The sequence below is a fragment of the Fundulus heteroclitus genome, chromosome 5 (genome assembly GCF_011125445.2).
Source record: "Fundulus heteroclitus isolate FHET01 chromosome 5, MU-UCD_Fhet_4.1, whole genome shotgun sequence".
Classification (NCBI taxonomy): Eukaryota; Metazoa; Chordata; class Actinopteri; order Cyprinodontiformes; family Fundulidae; genus Fundulus; species Fundulus heteroclitus.
In genome coordinates, this window is record NC_046365.1 from 8,158,418 (window position 1) to 8,172,100 (window position 13,683).

The 13,683-nt window shown below is 41.5% G+C and overlaps 1 protein-coding gene across 1 annotated transcript; it reads right to left on the bottom strand.

Annotated features, from left to right (window-relative positions):
- Window positions 1-418: 418 nt before the first annotated feature.
- On the bottom strand, window positions 419-8,913 carry zgc:158803 (LUC7 domain-containing protein). Its single transcript, XM_012850505.3, has 10 exons — window positions 8,349-8,913; window positions 7,761-7,855; window positions 6,165-6,263; window positions 4,528-4,638; window positions 4,267-4,410; window positions 3,905-4,081; window positions 3,628-3,782; window positions 3,516-3,545; window positions 3,131-3,286; window positions 419-1,328 (listed from the first exon to the last, which is right to left on the bottom strand). Exons 1-10 carry the CDS (start codon window positions 8,407-8,409, stop codon window positions 1,091-1,093), a joined length of 1,266 nt encoding a protein of 421 aa, XP_012705959.1. The 5' UTR covers window positions 8,410-8,913; the 3' UTR covers window positions 419-1,090.
- Window positions 8,914-13,683: the final 4,770 nt, after the last annotated feature.

Consider the following 13,683-nt stretch of genomic DNA (forward strand, 5'->3'; position numbering starts at 1 on the left):
ACTCAACCAATAACTGCTATCCAGACAAGTGCAGAAAGGAGCAAGCCTGGAGAAGAGTGAGTGAGGAGGCTGGAGTAGCAGTTAGGTGAAAGCGTCACTAGATACCGCCATTTTTATGCGGACTTGTCAGCCGCTGTGCAATCGCTGTCGCCTGCAATGCAAAAGGCAGGCGACATGTCAGGCGAGCGACAGCAAGCAAAAAGAGGTGACTGTCACCACATTCGCGTTGGTGTGAATGTACACACCTCAAACTATCTTAGCGCTGACAACTTTTGAGGTAAATGAAAGATTTACAGGCTTACTACTTATTGCATAACATACCGTAGTGGGAAAGTAGGAGTAGATATGGGCTCCACGTTTATTCAGGTTGTGTAAAAAAAACAACAAAAAAACAAAACAAAAAACTACATCACACGTATTTGAACAAAAGCAGAACGTTTTATTTACTTGTGGCGGTGGTATGGCAAGTTGGACCCGTCCGACAAAACTCCCGTATCAAGTCCATCCTACTTTACAGCATCTGGTGTGTAAATGTGCACCGACCATCATTCTGTAAACTGAATGTTTAAAAATATTTAGATGGTTTCTTTTAGTCATCTAAATATGGCCTTTTATCCCAAGGGGACACGTTGTTCGGCGCCCCCTAAGGCTTGTGTCCAAGATTTCAATAAGACTATTGTCTAGAAGGTAACAAAGAGAACATTGTTAGAAGAACCTTGTCATCTGTAGTATTAATGTGAGAGTAGTCAAGAGCTACAAAACCATAATGATCTAACTCGGCTGTAAAAAGGGAAAAGAACAGCACTTCAGTAAAACCGAAACGAAGCCAAGCCTCCCTTCCCTTGTCCCCTGTGTAAATTAACTGTCAGGTCAGCAAGATGAGAAACAAAATAATGACTGTACAGCTCTTCCAAGTCCCCCCCTAATACAGTCTGTTAAAAGTCGGTCTGCATGTTTCCTCGATGCCCACCAGCCACAAGCACGTGTCCCACTTTGAACATGCATAGTCAAATCAAATGCACTGGCACCAGCATGCTCATCTTCCCTTCCTCCTTTGTACTCCACATCCAAACCCAAAAGCGGTAACTGTTCAGATCTCGCCAGACTCCCGTTCCTCGGAGCTGGAGCGCCGGTCGCGCTCGTACGACAGGGACCTCTCCCTTTCCCGTCCTCTGGCCAGGTCTGGAGACGCAGAGCGCTCCCTGTCCTCCACGTCTGCGCCCTCCGCTTTGTCGTTACGCCATCCCTCCCCGGCACGCTCTCGCCATTTCTCCTGGGACGGGGAGGGCTCTCTGTCACGCGTGTGCGATGATCCTTCTCTGGAAGATCTGAGGGAAAAAAATACATACATATATCATTTTTGAAAGGAGAAGCAATGATCCCTCTGAAAAATTTGTAAAGCTGCCCTGAGTCAATACTTCTGTTCCAACTACAGTTGAAAGTCTTTAGGGGTTTATCTCCGCCGGCTTTGCACATCAATGTATTTATGGGGATTTTATGTGAAAGAGCAACACAATTAGGAAGATTTCTGTTCAATAAAATTTTAACAGGTGTGTCTTACTTTGGTGTTCAGCGCCTTAGACAATTACTTTCACTTCCTTTAAAACCGCAGGTTGATGAAGGTTTTGCCAAATAGCTGCAGCTCACGCAGATTCAGTGGTGAAGGGTGTGTGATGACCAGGTCTGGAGACTTACCACATATTCCAAGTGTGTTAAGGTCTGTACCTTAACTGGGTCATCCTAACAAATTAATTTGCTTTGATCCAAACCCTTTTAGCTCTGGTTGTATGTTTACCGCTGTTGTCCCGCTGCTTTTAGATTTCTTCTTGCTGCGACACATCTCATTCAAACGGCTGGTTACCTCCTCTACATGTTGAACTATTCATTCCAGTCAGGCATGTTGAACCAGAGAGGAAACTGGAGCCGGAGGACTGACTATGGACACAACTCTAGCAGATTTTTTTCCCCAATAATTGCTCTGTATCTAGCTCCCTCCGTCTTTGCCGCCCCTTCTGAAGAAAAGCATTGCCACAGTGTGATGCTTTATGTGGAGTTGTCGGTGTGCTGCTGCCATTCTTGGCCAAGTTTCTCTTGAAACATGTTTTTTTCTTAAGATCTACCCAGATAAATAAAGCTTACATGCATACATACCAACACCATGCTTTAGAATGAAGATGGTGTTTATCTTCTGGTTCAACCGAGCAGTGCTGCTTCTTCTGATTTTACGATGCAAACTGCAAACAGAACTTCTTTTGGAGCTCTCAATGTTTTTAAATAAGCGCATCATTTTAATTCTACTTCCCTGTTATGTGCCATTTTGTGTTAATCACATTAAATTCCTTTAAAAAGACACTAGTTTACGGTTGCAGCACAACAATGTAAGTTCAAAGGTATGAATACATAGTTATCTCTTTGCGTGTTTATGACAGGAAGTGATGTCAGAGGAGAGAGGCCAGAAGTTGGTAGATTTCAACTCTATACGAGATGCATCACGAGTTTTCCCCACATGGTGGGTAAAAAAAGTTAAAAACATTGTGATCGAGGGCAAACAGTCACAGGAATATTAAACTGCTGCATCTAACTCACTGAGTTTTAATGCGACTGTTCTTGTTCAGGGATTTTGCAGCCAACCTGGAGCCGTTTTCCACTCTAACTTTTTGTGGTTTACTTAAAATTCACAGCACATGAAGACGGGAATGGTTTTGAGATGCTCCGCTACCTAGTAGTGCCGTTCCTGCTCAGTCATTTCTATCTCCACTTTTGTTTTTGTAACTTGAGGTTGTCAAGTTTTATTTTACAATTTATGTCTTAAGCACAAAACAGCACCGTTTTAATTTCACTTTTATTTTGTCCTGTAGATTCTTGCTTGGGGTAACTTTTGGTTGCTGGGATCTCATTTGTTAAGAAGTCCAGTGTTGACAGAAAGACATCCTGTGGCAGTATTGTAATTCGTGAAAAGCTTTTATGTGCAACTGATGATCTTTAACACATCGTGATTTATATCGTTTATGGTGATTTAGCCCAAAGATAAGACATTTTGCCTTGTTAGTTAATTGGCCTGATAAAACATGTTGAAGTGTATCATTCTACTCCAATAGGGATGAAGAGAAATGAGAAATAATATCTACACCTCTTCTTTTTGTGCCTGTGAGAGTGGGAGCGTGAGCGATGTCTCTCCTTGTGTCGATGCTTCCTGTCTCGCTCTCTATCCCGGTTGGGTCCGTCTTCTCTGGGTCGAGAGGAGCGGTGGTGTCTTGAACGATGGGATGATGAACTTCCTCCGTCCCTGGTTTAATCATTGGGGGGGGGAAAACGGTATTGTAGTGGTAAACACAGGATGTAGGGACAGCAGCATTGTGTTGCAGATTGTAAGAGCTTTGTGGGTGCTTTAATGAGGAAGGCAAATACGGGTTAAAATTAATTAATCTCATCACATTTTATATCTTCTGGCAATTTCTCCATAAAAGAGCAAATCCTAAAATACAAAAAAAAAAAAAAAAGTGACTGAAGAATACCTGTATCGGTCTCCGCTTCTGGATCTGGATCTGAGAAAATGACAGAAATTATCCATCACATCTGTGAATGAAAGAATGAATGAAGCATTTCACGGTGCGGCTTAATTCTCACCTTCTCCGCTCCCTTTGTCGTTCCCTCTCCCACTCTCGTTGCTTCTCCCTCTCTCTTTCCTGCTCCATCTCCCACTGTCGCTCTCTTTCATCCTCCTTTTCACGGTCCTCTCGTCTTCTCATGCGCATCTTTTCCTGTTTTTCTACTACAGCTTTCTGGATGAGAAAGTAAAAGTTAGCCGAGCTATGGCCTACGGAAGTCCAAAGTCCAAATTTAATCATAATGCATCAATGACTGCAGGTATCAGTGGCAGACGTCACACTAATGGCATCCTTACCCTCAGCTTTTCAAGCTTCTCGCGGATTTCAATGAAACCAAGGTGAAGTTTGCCTCCGAAGTGGTCCGCCAGGCGACGGTCGTTGTCGTGGAGACCCAAGTAAGCTGAACACACCTCACACACTCGAAGTTTCTGCTGCTGAAAGCTGGAAGCTGGCATTGAGTTTCTGTAAACATCCTTTATAACCAAACAAACCAAAATATGTTTAGGAAAGAGGAAGGCGTTGAAGTGAACAGTTATTCCGTTATTTCATTCTGAAGGCAGTTTAGCTAAAAGTCGGATGTTAAACGTCGCGTTTGTAACGCAGCCTCATCTAAAACCTGAGGAGCCTCACAAAGCAGGAGAAGGACAACATTTCTGACCTCTGCTTCTTTCTTCATGGCTCGGGTTTTCTCCACCTTCTCCAGCACCTGCTGGGCCTCATCTACGTTCCCTTCGCCCCCCAGCTGCTCAGCTTTTGCCAGAAGCTTCCCGATCTCTTCGTTTAACTCGTGGACTCGCTCGGCCTTTTCGGGGCAGGGAGGACAGAGACAAAAAGATGCAAGAAAGAAAGAAACTGGGTTATTTACAGTCGCTGCTTTCCTTTGGAGCGCTTTAGTTCAACCAAACTGAACGTCTGTCACCTTTGCGGCCACTTCGGCGCTGATCTCATCCTGAGTCTCCGCCAGTCTCTTCTTGGCTACCTCAGTTCGGCGATCGCAGTCAGCGATGAAAGACTGAAGGTGTTCTGCAGCCTGGAACCGTTCAGGAACAGCATGTTTCAGCCTTCTTAAGGACGTAAAATGTTTTCTTTGAAAGCCAAACTGTTTAACCTGTTGCTGGTAGTGTTTGGATCTAAGCAGCCTGCTGGACTACTTTAGGTCATCTGAAGGACCATAATGGGTGGAGGAGAAAAGGCAAAGCAGCAAAAAGCAATGAGAAGTTCAATTTAGGGAAGCAGTCACTTGATATTAACAGCCAGAAAGGCTGAACTAGAAAAAGAAAGAAAGAAAAAAGCCTTTCTCACTGTGATTACTCAGAAAATTATTCCATTAGAGAACCAGAAGTACACAAAATAAACGACAGAGCAGGATTATGTAACTTCTGTGTTTCAACAATGATAACTAGTGAAATTTAACGTAACACCCAAGGCCAGTTTTTAACTGAACATTTTGGGCCCTGAAACGCTGACGTTTGATGCTTTTGAGTTATGCACCGACGATGAGACTGATCCGATTAGATATCAGGGAGCAACAGATTCTTAGTGGAAAAAATAACATTTTAAACAGTATTTCACTTCATGTTTAACTTAAACCAGGGGTCTTTAACTTCAGTCGTCAAGGTTCGCCGTCCTGCAACTTAAATACGCGTCTCTGCTTCAACACACCTGAGTCAAATGATCCGTTCATTAACAGAACTCTGGAGAACTTGACTGTAGGCCGAGGAGCTCATTCAGACATTGGATGAAGGAGTGTTGGACCAGGGACACGTCTAAAGGTGGCAGAACACCAGAACTTGAGGACTGGAGTTTATTTAAATTGAATAAAATGTTGAAAAGGAGCTCAGTGAGACTAAATGTGTTGGGCAAAAGAATTTGGTCTAGAAAAACGGTCAAATCAAAGTTTAAAACTGTCATTTTAATCAAAGTTACTTTGTTCTATATTTTTCACAGATACCTCTCCAGCAGCAGAAAAATAAGAAGTTCCTTTTAGCGAGGGTCCTCTCACTTTTAAATGCAGCTTCTAGGAGACAGACCTAAGAACTACGTGAGTATATGTTAGAGATTTTTCTGTTTTACGCAAACGGCCTAAACCCCCGACTTGTCCTTATTCAGGGGTCTGGACCCGCCGGCTCCTGACTCTCTGTAGACCCTCCACAGCAACTCTTATTATTGGCTAAATGATAAATACAGAGCAATGTTTTTAAATACAAAAATAAGAACAGTGTCTTCTTTCTTGTCCTTCTAGAAATGAGTATTTGACCTTGTATAATAAAATTATTTATCTCCATTTTATTTCAAGTTCATTATATTTAATTATCTCAAACACTCATTCATATCATTGTCAGATAATGTTTATTTACCTGCTCAAAGGACAAATACACTAATTTCAAGAGACAATTTACATTTTAGTTCCCTTTTTGCAGCTCTAAAGAAATGCAGACAGGAACAAAACAGCAGCCTTTACTGCACCGTGTAAACTAGAACTAAGCTGGGGAAAACAACCACTTGCCTTGGTAGAAATATGTGTCAGAACTGAGCGGCTGCAATTAGGAGACTTACATCGAGCTCAAAGAAGTACTCATTCTCCTTGGAGGCGATCTCATAATCTGCTCGAAGGGCCAAATCGTGTACTTTGGCACATTCTCCCAGGTCCATTCTCTAAAGAATAAAAAAAAAGATAAAAGAACACTTTTTACATCATTTCCCAACTGGGTCAGACTATGATAAAAAAAAAAAGAAGAAATATATTCATACAGGTAGAGGAGATAGTTTCTAACCAAGTCTGGGACAAGAAGGCAGAAATGTTCCAGAAATGTTATTTAGAATCTGAAATTTACTAATATTACTGAAAATAGTAAGAATTGGCAACAGTCTAACAGGTAAGGCACAAAAAAATGGAGGTGTTTAAATATTTTTCAGCATTCATCTGGTTATCATTAACCTACAGCTTGCCATGAACCCAGAACCCCACAGACTGGGGAGCAGAGACCCATTAGCTGTCTGACTGACATGAGGAGCAAATGTGTCACCTTTTCAGTTAAGATACTGATTTGCAAAGGGTTTCAGCACACAGGTATACAAACTGGTATAAAGTGGCCAGGAGGCAAGCTCAAGAGAGATCGTGACAGATATTAGGAAAGCGGCAAATACAGACTGAACTTTTCAGCCAGCCATTATGTTGGCCTTGCCATCAGTGGGAACTGTTGATTTTCTACTTTATTGTTTTAAATGGCTTCCATGACTTTACCAGAATGTTTGCAATGACGCCACAAAAAGCTCTCCTTCCATTTAGGAAGACAATGGATGGCGACACATGCAGGGATATCAGAGAAAGAAAGGGTGGTAAACGGTTATTAAGGCAGGTTAATGTTTTGTTTTAAAAGAAAATGGAAACAATGGAATAGAACAGCAAACTACAAATCTGTATTTTTATTTACAAGTGATTATTACCAGCTATGAGCTTTTAGTTAAAAACTTGCATCTTGCCTGTAGGACACAATGCAGTCAGCCTGAATTCTCCAACCTGACAGTAACTAGATGTTTTTGCACAGATAATATTTGCTAAGACATTATCATTTTGAGACAGATCGGAATGTGAAAATAAGACACCCAGCTCATAACTGTATCGGTGCTACTGCTAGGCTTAGACCTTGATCCAACCCAAAAACCTGCATAGCGGTGTCAAAAAAAAATATCCTACAATAAAACACTCTGCCTCAAGGAAAAAACAACTGCAACAGAGGCTAACCTGACATAAAATGAGACGAACAGCCAGAGATCTGGTCTGTTGAATCACATAAACCCGTCTCTTCTTTTTTTATGACACCCCGTTCATCTTCAATCGCATAATTCCTGTTTACTCTTCCCAGTTTGTAACTGTGACCGTTAAATGGCAAAATATTCATCTCAACTCTTTGTCTCTGATTGGCATGGTTTACAACAGCTCGGGAACTTCATTTTGGGTCAAGAAAAATGCTTTGTGGTGCACCGTCCCAGATTATCAGTGCTCTGCAGGTCATCCTGAGTGGTGGACAGGAAATTGGGCATTTTAAAGGGGTTCCAGCCCATGCTTCTCTCTGCTAAACGTGACCACTCTGCTCTGGCCTAATAATCTCTAGATGGCCCAGGAGATCTGCCTGTCTTGATGATACTTACGGTGCCTGATAGGATGTCATGAGGACAGGAATCCAAGAGGTGGCTTTTACAGACTCGATCATCTGTAAATTTGATCCTCTGCCTCATGCTGTCTCCTGCAACAGAGGGAAAGCAAAGCAGACGTCACCTTTAAAGATGTGGGTTGTTCGTCAACTCGTTTTTATAAAACATTCCGCGCCACATATATATAAAAAAAGGTGCGATTTTAGGAATTTAAATCTAATCACAACGTCAGTCATTTCGTCGTGGCTGCTTATCTCTAAACAGGACACCTAAAGTTAACAACAAGAGGAGTCCAATAAAGTTCAAAAAATACTTGAGTTGTGATAACTATAGAGAACGGCGCGTCCAATATGGCGTAGTTAAAATGCACTTTGTCGCTGAAGTCTAAATGAGTGTTTAGCTGGCTCTAGAAAGTGGACTACAACAGGTTGCTAAGCGGCTAGCTGTCCTCATGTTAGCCGGGCTGCGCGAGAAGCACGCCTCGCCGTCACTGACAGCGTAGCTTCGGCGGCTAATGCTAACGTCAGCCGCCGAGCGCCTCCAGGTTGTTCCCCGGGGCTCTGAAACGCGGCGAGTCCCGCTTACCATCTCTGGCCGTCCCCATGAGCTGGTCCAGCATCGCTCGCATCTGCGCCTGGGCCGACATGTTGGCTCTAACGTTGCGTGAGTCGGTCCGTCCTCGCCAGCAGCAGCGCTCCTCTCACTGGCAGCCAGCCTCTTCGGCTGCAGGCCTCTCCGCTGGCTTTTTCTTTACAATAGCGCGGACAACTTTTCCCACACGCAGGAACGGCCCGAGCCCCCGCGAAGCCACAGTTTCTTCGGTTCACTGAATGCCGCGGTACTTTTGGAGGCTAAATATGGCTTTGTGAAGGTGGAGGGCTTCGGGACCGCTGAGCAAGTGCAGCGGCTGTTTAGAAACTGCTGGAGTCCATTAGTCGGCTAAGACTCGTGTGGCGAGCTGAGAGACAGCGGTGAGTGAATGCAGTCAGGGCGTTTGATCAACTAACTACATATGTATTAAAGGAAACCCAAATTGTGCTGTTGACATAGTAGCTAAACGTGTTCCTAGCCAGCCAGCCAGAAGTTGTCAAGTTTGTTCAACGTCCTCTCTCTTCCGCCTTCCCAGTTCCCCTTTGCGCGCGCCACCGGAAAGCGCGCGCTTCGTGATTCATCGGTATTGAGGAAGTGCCGCGCTTAACCAGGCGTACTAAATTAGTGACATTTATTTTTATTTTAATATCAGAATACACATCATCAGATATAGCAGGGAATCTTTACAGCTTTATTTGTTAATTCGATTTTTATTATATGGAGAAGAATTTCCTAAACTTCCCTAGAGTTTTTTCAGGGTGGATTTACTTGCGGGAACTTTGTGTGGCGTCATGTAAAAAAAAGAAAAGAAAAATATAATATTATTGAAAATCCACTTATTTCTTTCATTAAATTCAAAATGTGTAACTCATAGGTGTATTACACACAAAGCAATACGTACACATTCATATTCAATAAATTGTCAGATTAAGTGCTTTTTGATAATATCAACCTTTAACCAGACAATAAACATGCTTTTCATGAAGCCCGCATTTCTGCATAAAAAAAATATTTTACTGGTCTGATGTAATATTCTAATGTTAAATGTGGTATTGGGGTAGTTGACAGAAAAGAAACGAAATAGGTATGCTTTATCAATCGAGGGCATCTACTAACAATGCAATAATAAATTATTTTTCAAACCCTTTTCCTTCCACAAACACACTTCCTGTTCTTAACTCTTCACAATAACAGCCCATTCTGGTGTGAAAAACGTGTCTATCAGAGTTTTCTATTAGCAAAAAAATAATCATAACTGAAACAAAGGCTTTAAAACAGTTTGTGTAATTAATATACAACGTATTTCACCTAGTAAATTGAGTTTCTGAAATAAATGAACTTTATAATGGTATTCTAATTTATTAGATAGATTTTATTACAGACTCAAGGTCCAAATTACAAAAACGAATAAAAGAATAAAAAGTACAATAAAAAAATAAAAAGAAGACTCCTAGCCTTTCAAAAGGCAATCATACCAATGTCTCCAGAGTACAGATGAGTATTTTACTGCACTATATTTAACATTAGTCAACAGTTGGATAATACTATTATTGGACTCGTTTAAACGACAAATAAATTTATACAAAAGCTTTGTTAAAACAGCCGGTAAAGTGCTGATGCGAGCAGATACAAACAGTCCACTAGCACTGTGGTCCATTTGGGTTTGTTTAACAAAAGTCTTAATGCATCATTATAGCCCACCTTCAATCTTTGAAGACTGTCTTTTTTAAAGTTGCCCCACAACTGTGCAGTATGTACAGATGTACAATATGACCTAAACAAGTTTAGTTTCACTTCATCAGAACAGAAACCAAACTTACGGACAAGGATATTTGCCTGAGCATATAACATTTGAACCTCCCGGTAAATGTCATCATCAGCCAGACGGTCTGTCAGCACATGGCCAAGATATTTTACTTCATTTGAGAAATTCAATAACGTCCCAGACAGTTTAAAACTTGGAAATATACTATTTTTGTCCTCCTTTGTGCAATAAATCAAGATGATACTTTTTGATGGGTTGAATTTGACATCAAGTAATTCACCATATGCTGAGCAGACATTAAGCAGCTTCTGAAGACCAGCTGAACTTGGACTAAAAACCACTAGGTCATCAGTATAAATAAAATGATTAATAATAGTATCACCAACAATGCAGCCAGTTCTACACAAGTTTAGTCGCTTAGAAAGGTCATTCAAATAAAATTTAAACATAGGAGATAAAATGCTTCCTTGTCTGACTCCATTGCCGACACGAAAGAATGCAGACACACAGTTGTCCCATTTGACCTGCATAGTTTGATTAGGACAGACATCTTACTATATATTTGGGCACACCAGCTTGGCACAATTTTAAAAATAGTTTTCCATGATTTACACGATCAAAAGCCTTAGCGGTGTCTAAAAAACCCACAAAGACCGTAGAATTTTTGCTGTTATAATTATTCAGTAATTCTTTTAGGCCATATATACACATATATACAGTGCCATGTTTGGACTTGAACCCAAATCGATTGTCTGTAGACATAACTATCTCTGCAAATTTTGGCAAAAGAATTAGTTCAAAGACTTTAGACGGTGTACTAGCTAGGGCTATAGGTCTATAGTTATCAGAGCTGCATTATTGAATATGACTGATGATCTAAGCTCGCAGCTAATGAAAACCCAGAGTTTGGTGTCTTGGAAATTTTTAATGTAGCATTAGACCAATAGAAAAATGACTCGATACAAAAATGCTATGCCTTTCTTGGCAGATTCAGCCAGCCTGAGGCCCCCCAAGAATACTTCAGTTATGGTGTATTCTTTGTAATCAAGATTAAAAGAAGAACGTCTAGACTAGGGCCTTTAATTTCTTCAGTGAATAGCCGGTAAAAAACTTGAAACTTAATATATTACAAAACTAATTTACTATTGACATTAGTTTTAGATTCAAAAGACATGTGCAAAATGCCAACTTACAAAACAAAGTTTTTATAGTTTGACATTTGTTATAAAATTTAATTTTAGCAAAAAGTTTGGCAAATAAATTTGTTGTACCGAGAATGACCCAGGGTCACATTTCATTTACAATGTAAATGCAAGTATATCTAAACAAGTAAATGGAGAGAGAAAAAAAAAATCACACCTTGTCCACAACTCTGGTCAGTCTGAGCTAAATGGGAAAAATTAACCTTCCACTCTTCATTTACAGCTTGCACCTACCTGCCTGACGTGACAGATAGTCAGGCAATATGTAAACAAACACAAGGGTGATACCGTGGGGGCTAGTAGGCAATGAACTAATCTTCAAGTGGGCTCCTAAATCAAATTGTGAAGACTGCTGACTTGATAGTAGTCCAACAGACACATAAGGTCAGTTCTAAAGAACTTATTTACTGTGCACATTAAAAGGAAAGTTGAATGGCAGAAGTGGGTGGTAGAAAACGCTGCCTGTAATGATGATGTGTACGCTGAGAACCCGATATTCTAACCAGACACAGATGCTACGTTTAAAATATTTATTTGAAAAAGGAAGACGGTGACCAGGGTAGAACTGACAGATGGAGGCTGACCAGGCGTTGCAGGCAGAACCAGACTTGACCAGGCGTTGCAGGCAGAACCAGACTTGACCAGGAGTTGCAGGCAGAACCAGACTTGACCAGAATGCTGCTGGCCGGGACAGACTTGATCAGGTGCAGGTGATGTGTTCCCATTGTGGGCAAAGTGAGACACAGAATCCTCAGGAACGATCTGAACCAGGCAGTGCACACAAGCACCAGTTAAGGCAACTAGTGAGGAAGAACAAGGAGACAAAACACTGGGGAAAAACCACATGCAGGCAGTGAGACAAGATGAGACATGCTGGTAGTTTCTTCTTCTTCTTCTTCTTCTCCTTGATTTTATTGGCGGTTGGCAAACAACTTTCCGGTGTGCATTACCGCCACCAACTGGTGAGGAGTGTGGGTCAAAATGGCCATACTCCCAAAGATGTGCTGGGAGTTTGAATGAGGCAGGTATAGATAGGGAGAGTGACAGGTGGTCCAGGTGAGTCTGATTAGTGGCAGCAGCAGGTGGAACTAATTAAGGTGAGTGATGGCTTGGAGGTGACTGAGGAGCGTGGAGTGAGAATGTAAAGTTCAGACAGTCCAAAAAATAAAACCCAAATCATGACAGGTGCCCAAGCAACAGGGATAACCAAAGGCTTGAGTTCAAAAGAGTTTCTGTGGGTTTAATAAATTGTAAAAATGGTAAACGACGCTTTATCAAATCCTGATGGCCCCACGGTGCTTTACACTACATTAATTTATGTGGTGCGTCTCTTGAAGCACTGATTCATGCCTGGTCAGTCTGCCCCAGGGCAGCTGTGGCTATACAGTGCAGCTCACTGCTGTGAATGAATGAATAAGTAGAAGCATCCAGGGCATGGCCTACAAATGTGGCAATTTCTTGCTGTTGGCTCACCATGTACCAGAGACATGGGGTCTGTCCCAATTCAGGGGCTGCATCCTTCGAAGGACCAAATTAACGTGAGTCTGAGGGTGATCAGCTAGGAGAGAGGCGTTCTCTCTTGTCGTAGTGAGCTGGAAGCCGACAATGTGAGCCGCTGCAGTCCAAGCATTTTTAAAATCGAGCAATAAGTCAACAAACCTAGAGGATATTTCAGTTTTACATGGCTTACTTCTCGCCTAAAAACTTTTTAAATGTGGCTTTTATGTCACAGAAAACATAATAAATCCAAATTTATTCACAGCTTTTCTCTCCCCTCCACCATTGCTGTTCCCGGTTAAAAAAGTTCTGTTCAACCTGCAATGAATCATGGGATAGGATTACCAGTAAAGGATACACCAATCCCATACTTCAAATCGGCTGCAATTTGTTGGCCGCATTTGAAAGAGTCTTAGAAGGATTTTTGAATTGGGACTGCCTTCGTCGCTGCGCTGTGACTTAATAGGCCTACAAATACGTCCTTCGAAGGGTGCAGCCCCTGAATTGAGACATACTCGTGGTCTGAAGTCTCTTACCTGTGATAAGAAGAAGAAGGACTGACCTGTTGCTTAGTCTAAAGCAGGGTTGTCAAACTCACTTCTATATTGGGCCACTTTGGCATCATGAAGTCATTAAATGTGCCCTTGCACCTGTATAGATTACACTTTTGATTTCATAATTTTATTCTACTTCACACAAAAATGTAAAAAAAAAAAAAAAAGCACAGTTACATAAAATTAGCAACATTAGGTGCAATTTAAACTGTTTATCTGCAAAAAAGTTAATACTAGGGTGAGTTACACTTTAAAGTCTCATCATTATGCATCACTTTTTCTCTTTTTGAACATTTCTAGGTTGTTTTAAA

Excerpts from the sequence above, each read along its gene's own strand:
- zgc:158803 (XM_012850505.3), bottom strand. The coding sequence starts at position 8,409 with ATGTCGGCCCAGGCGCAGATGCGAGCGATGCTGGACCAGCTCATGGGG. Across the intron at positions 4,411-4,527 it reads GCGCCGAAGTGGCCGCAAAG|GCCGAGCGAGTCCACGAGTT; the intron begins GTGACAGACGTT and ends TGCCCCGAAAAG. Across the intron at positions 4,082-4,266 it reads CCATGAAGAAAGAAGCAGAG|GATGTTTACAGAAACTCAAT; the intron begins GTCAGAAATGTT and ends TTGGTTATAAAG.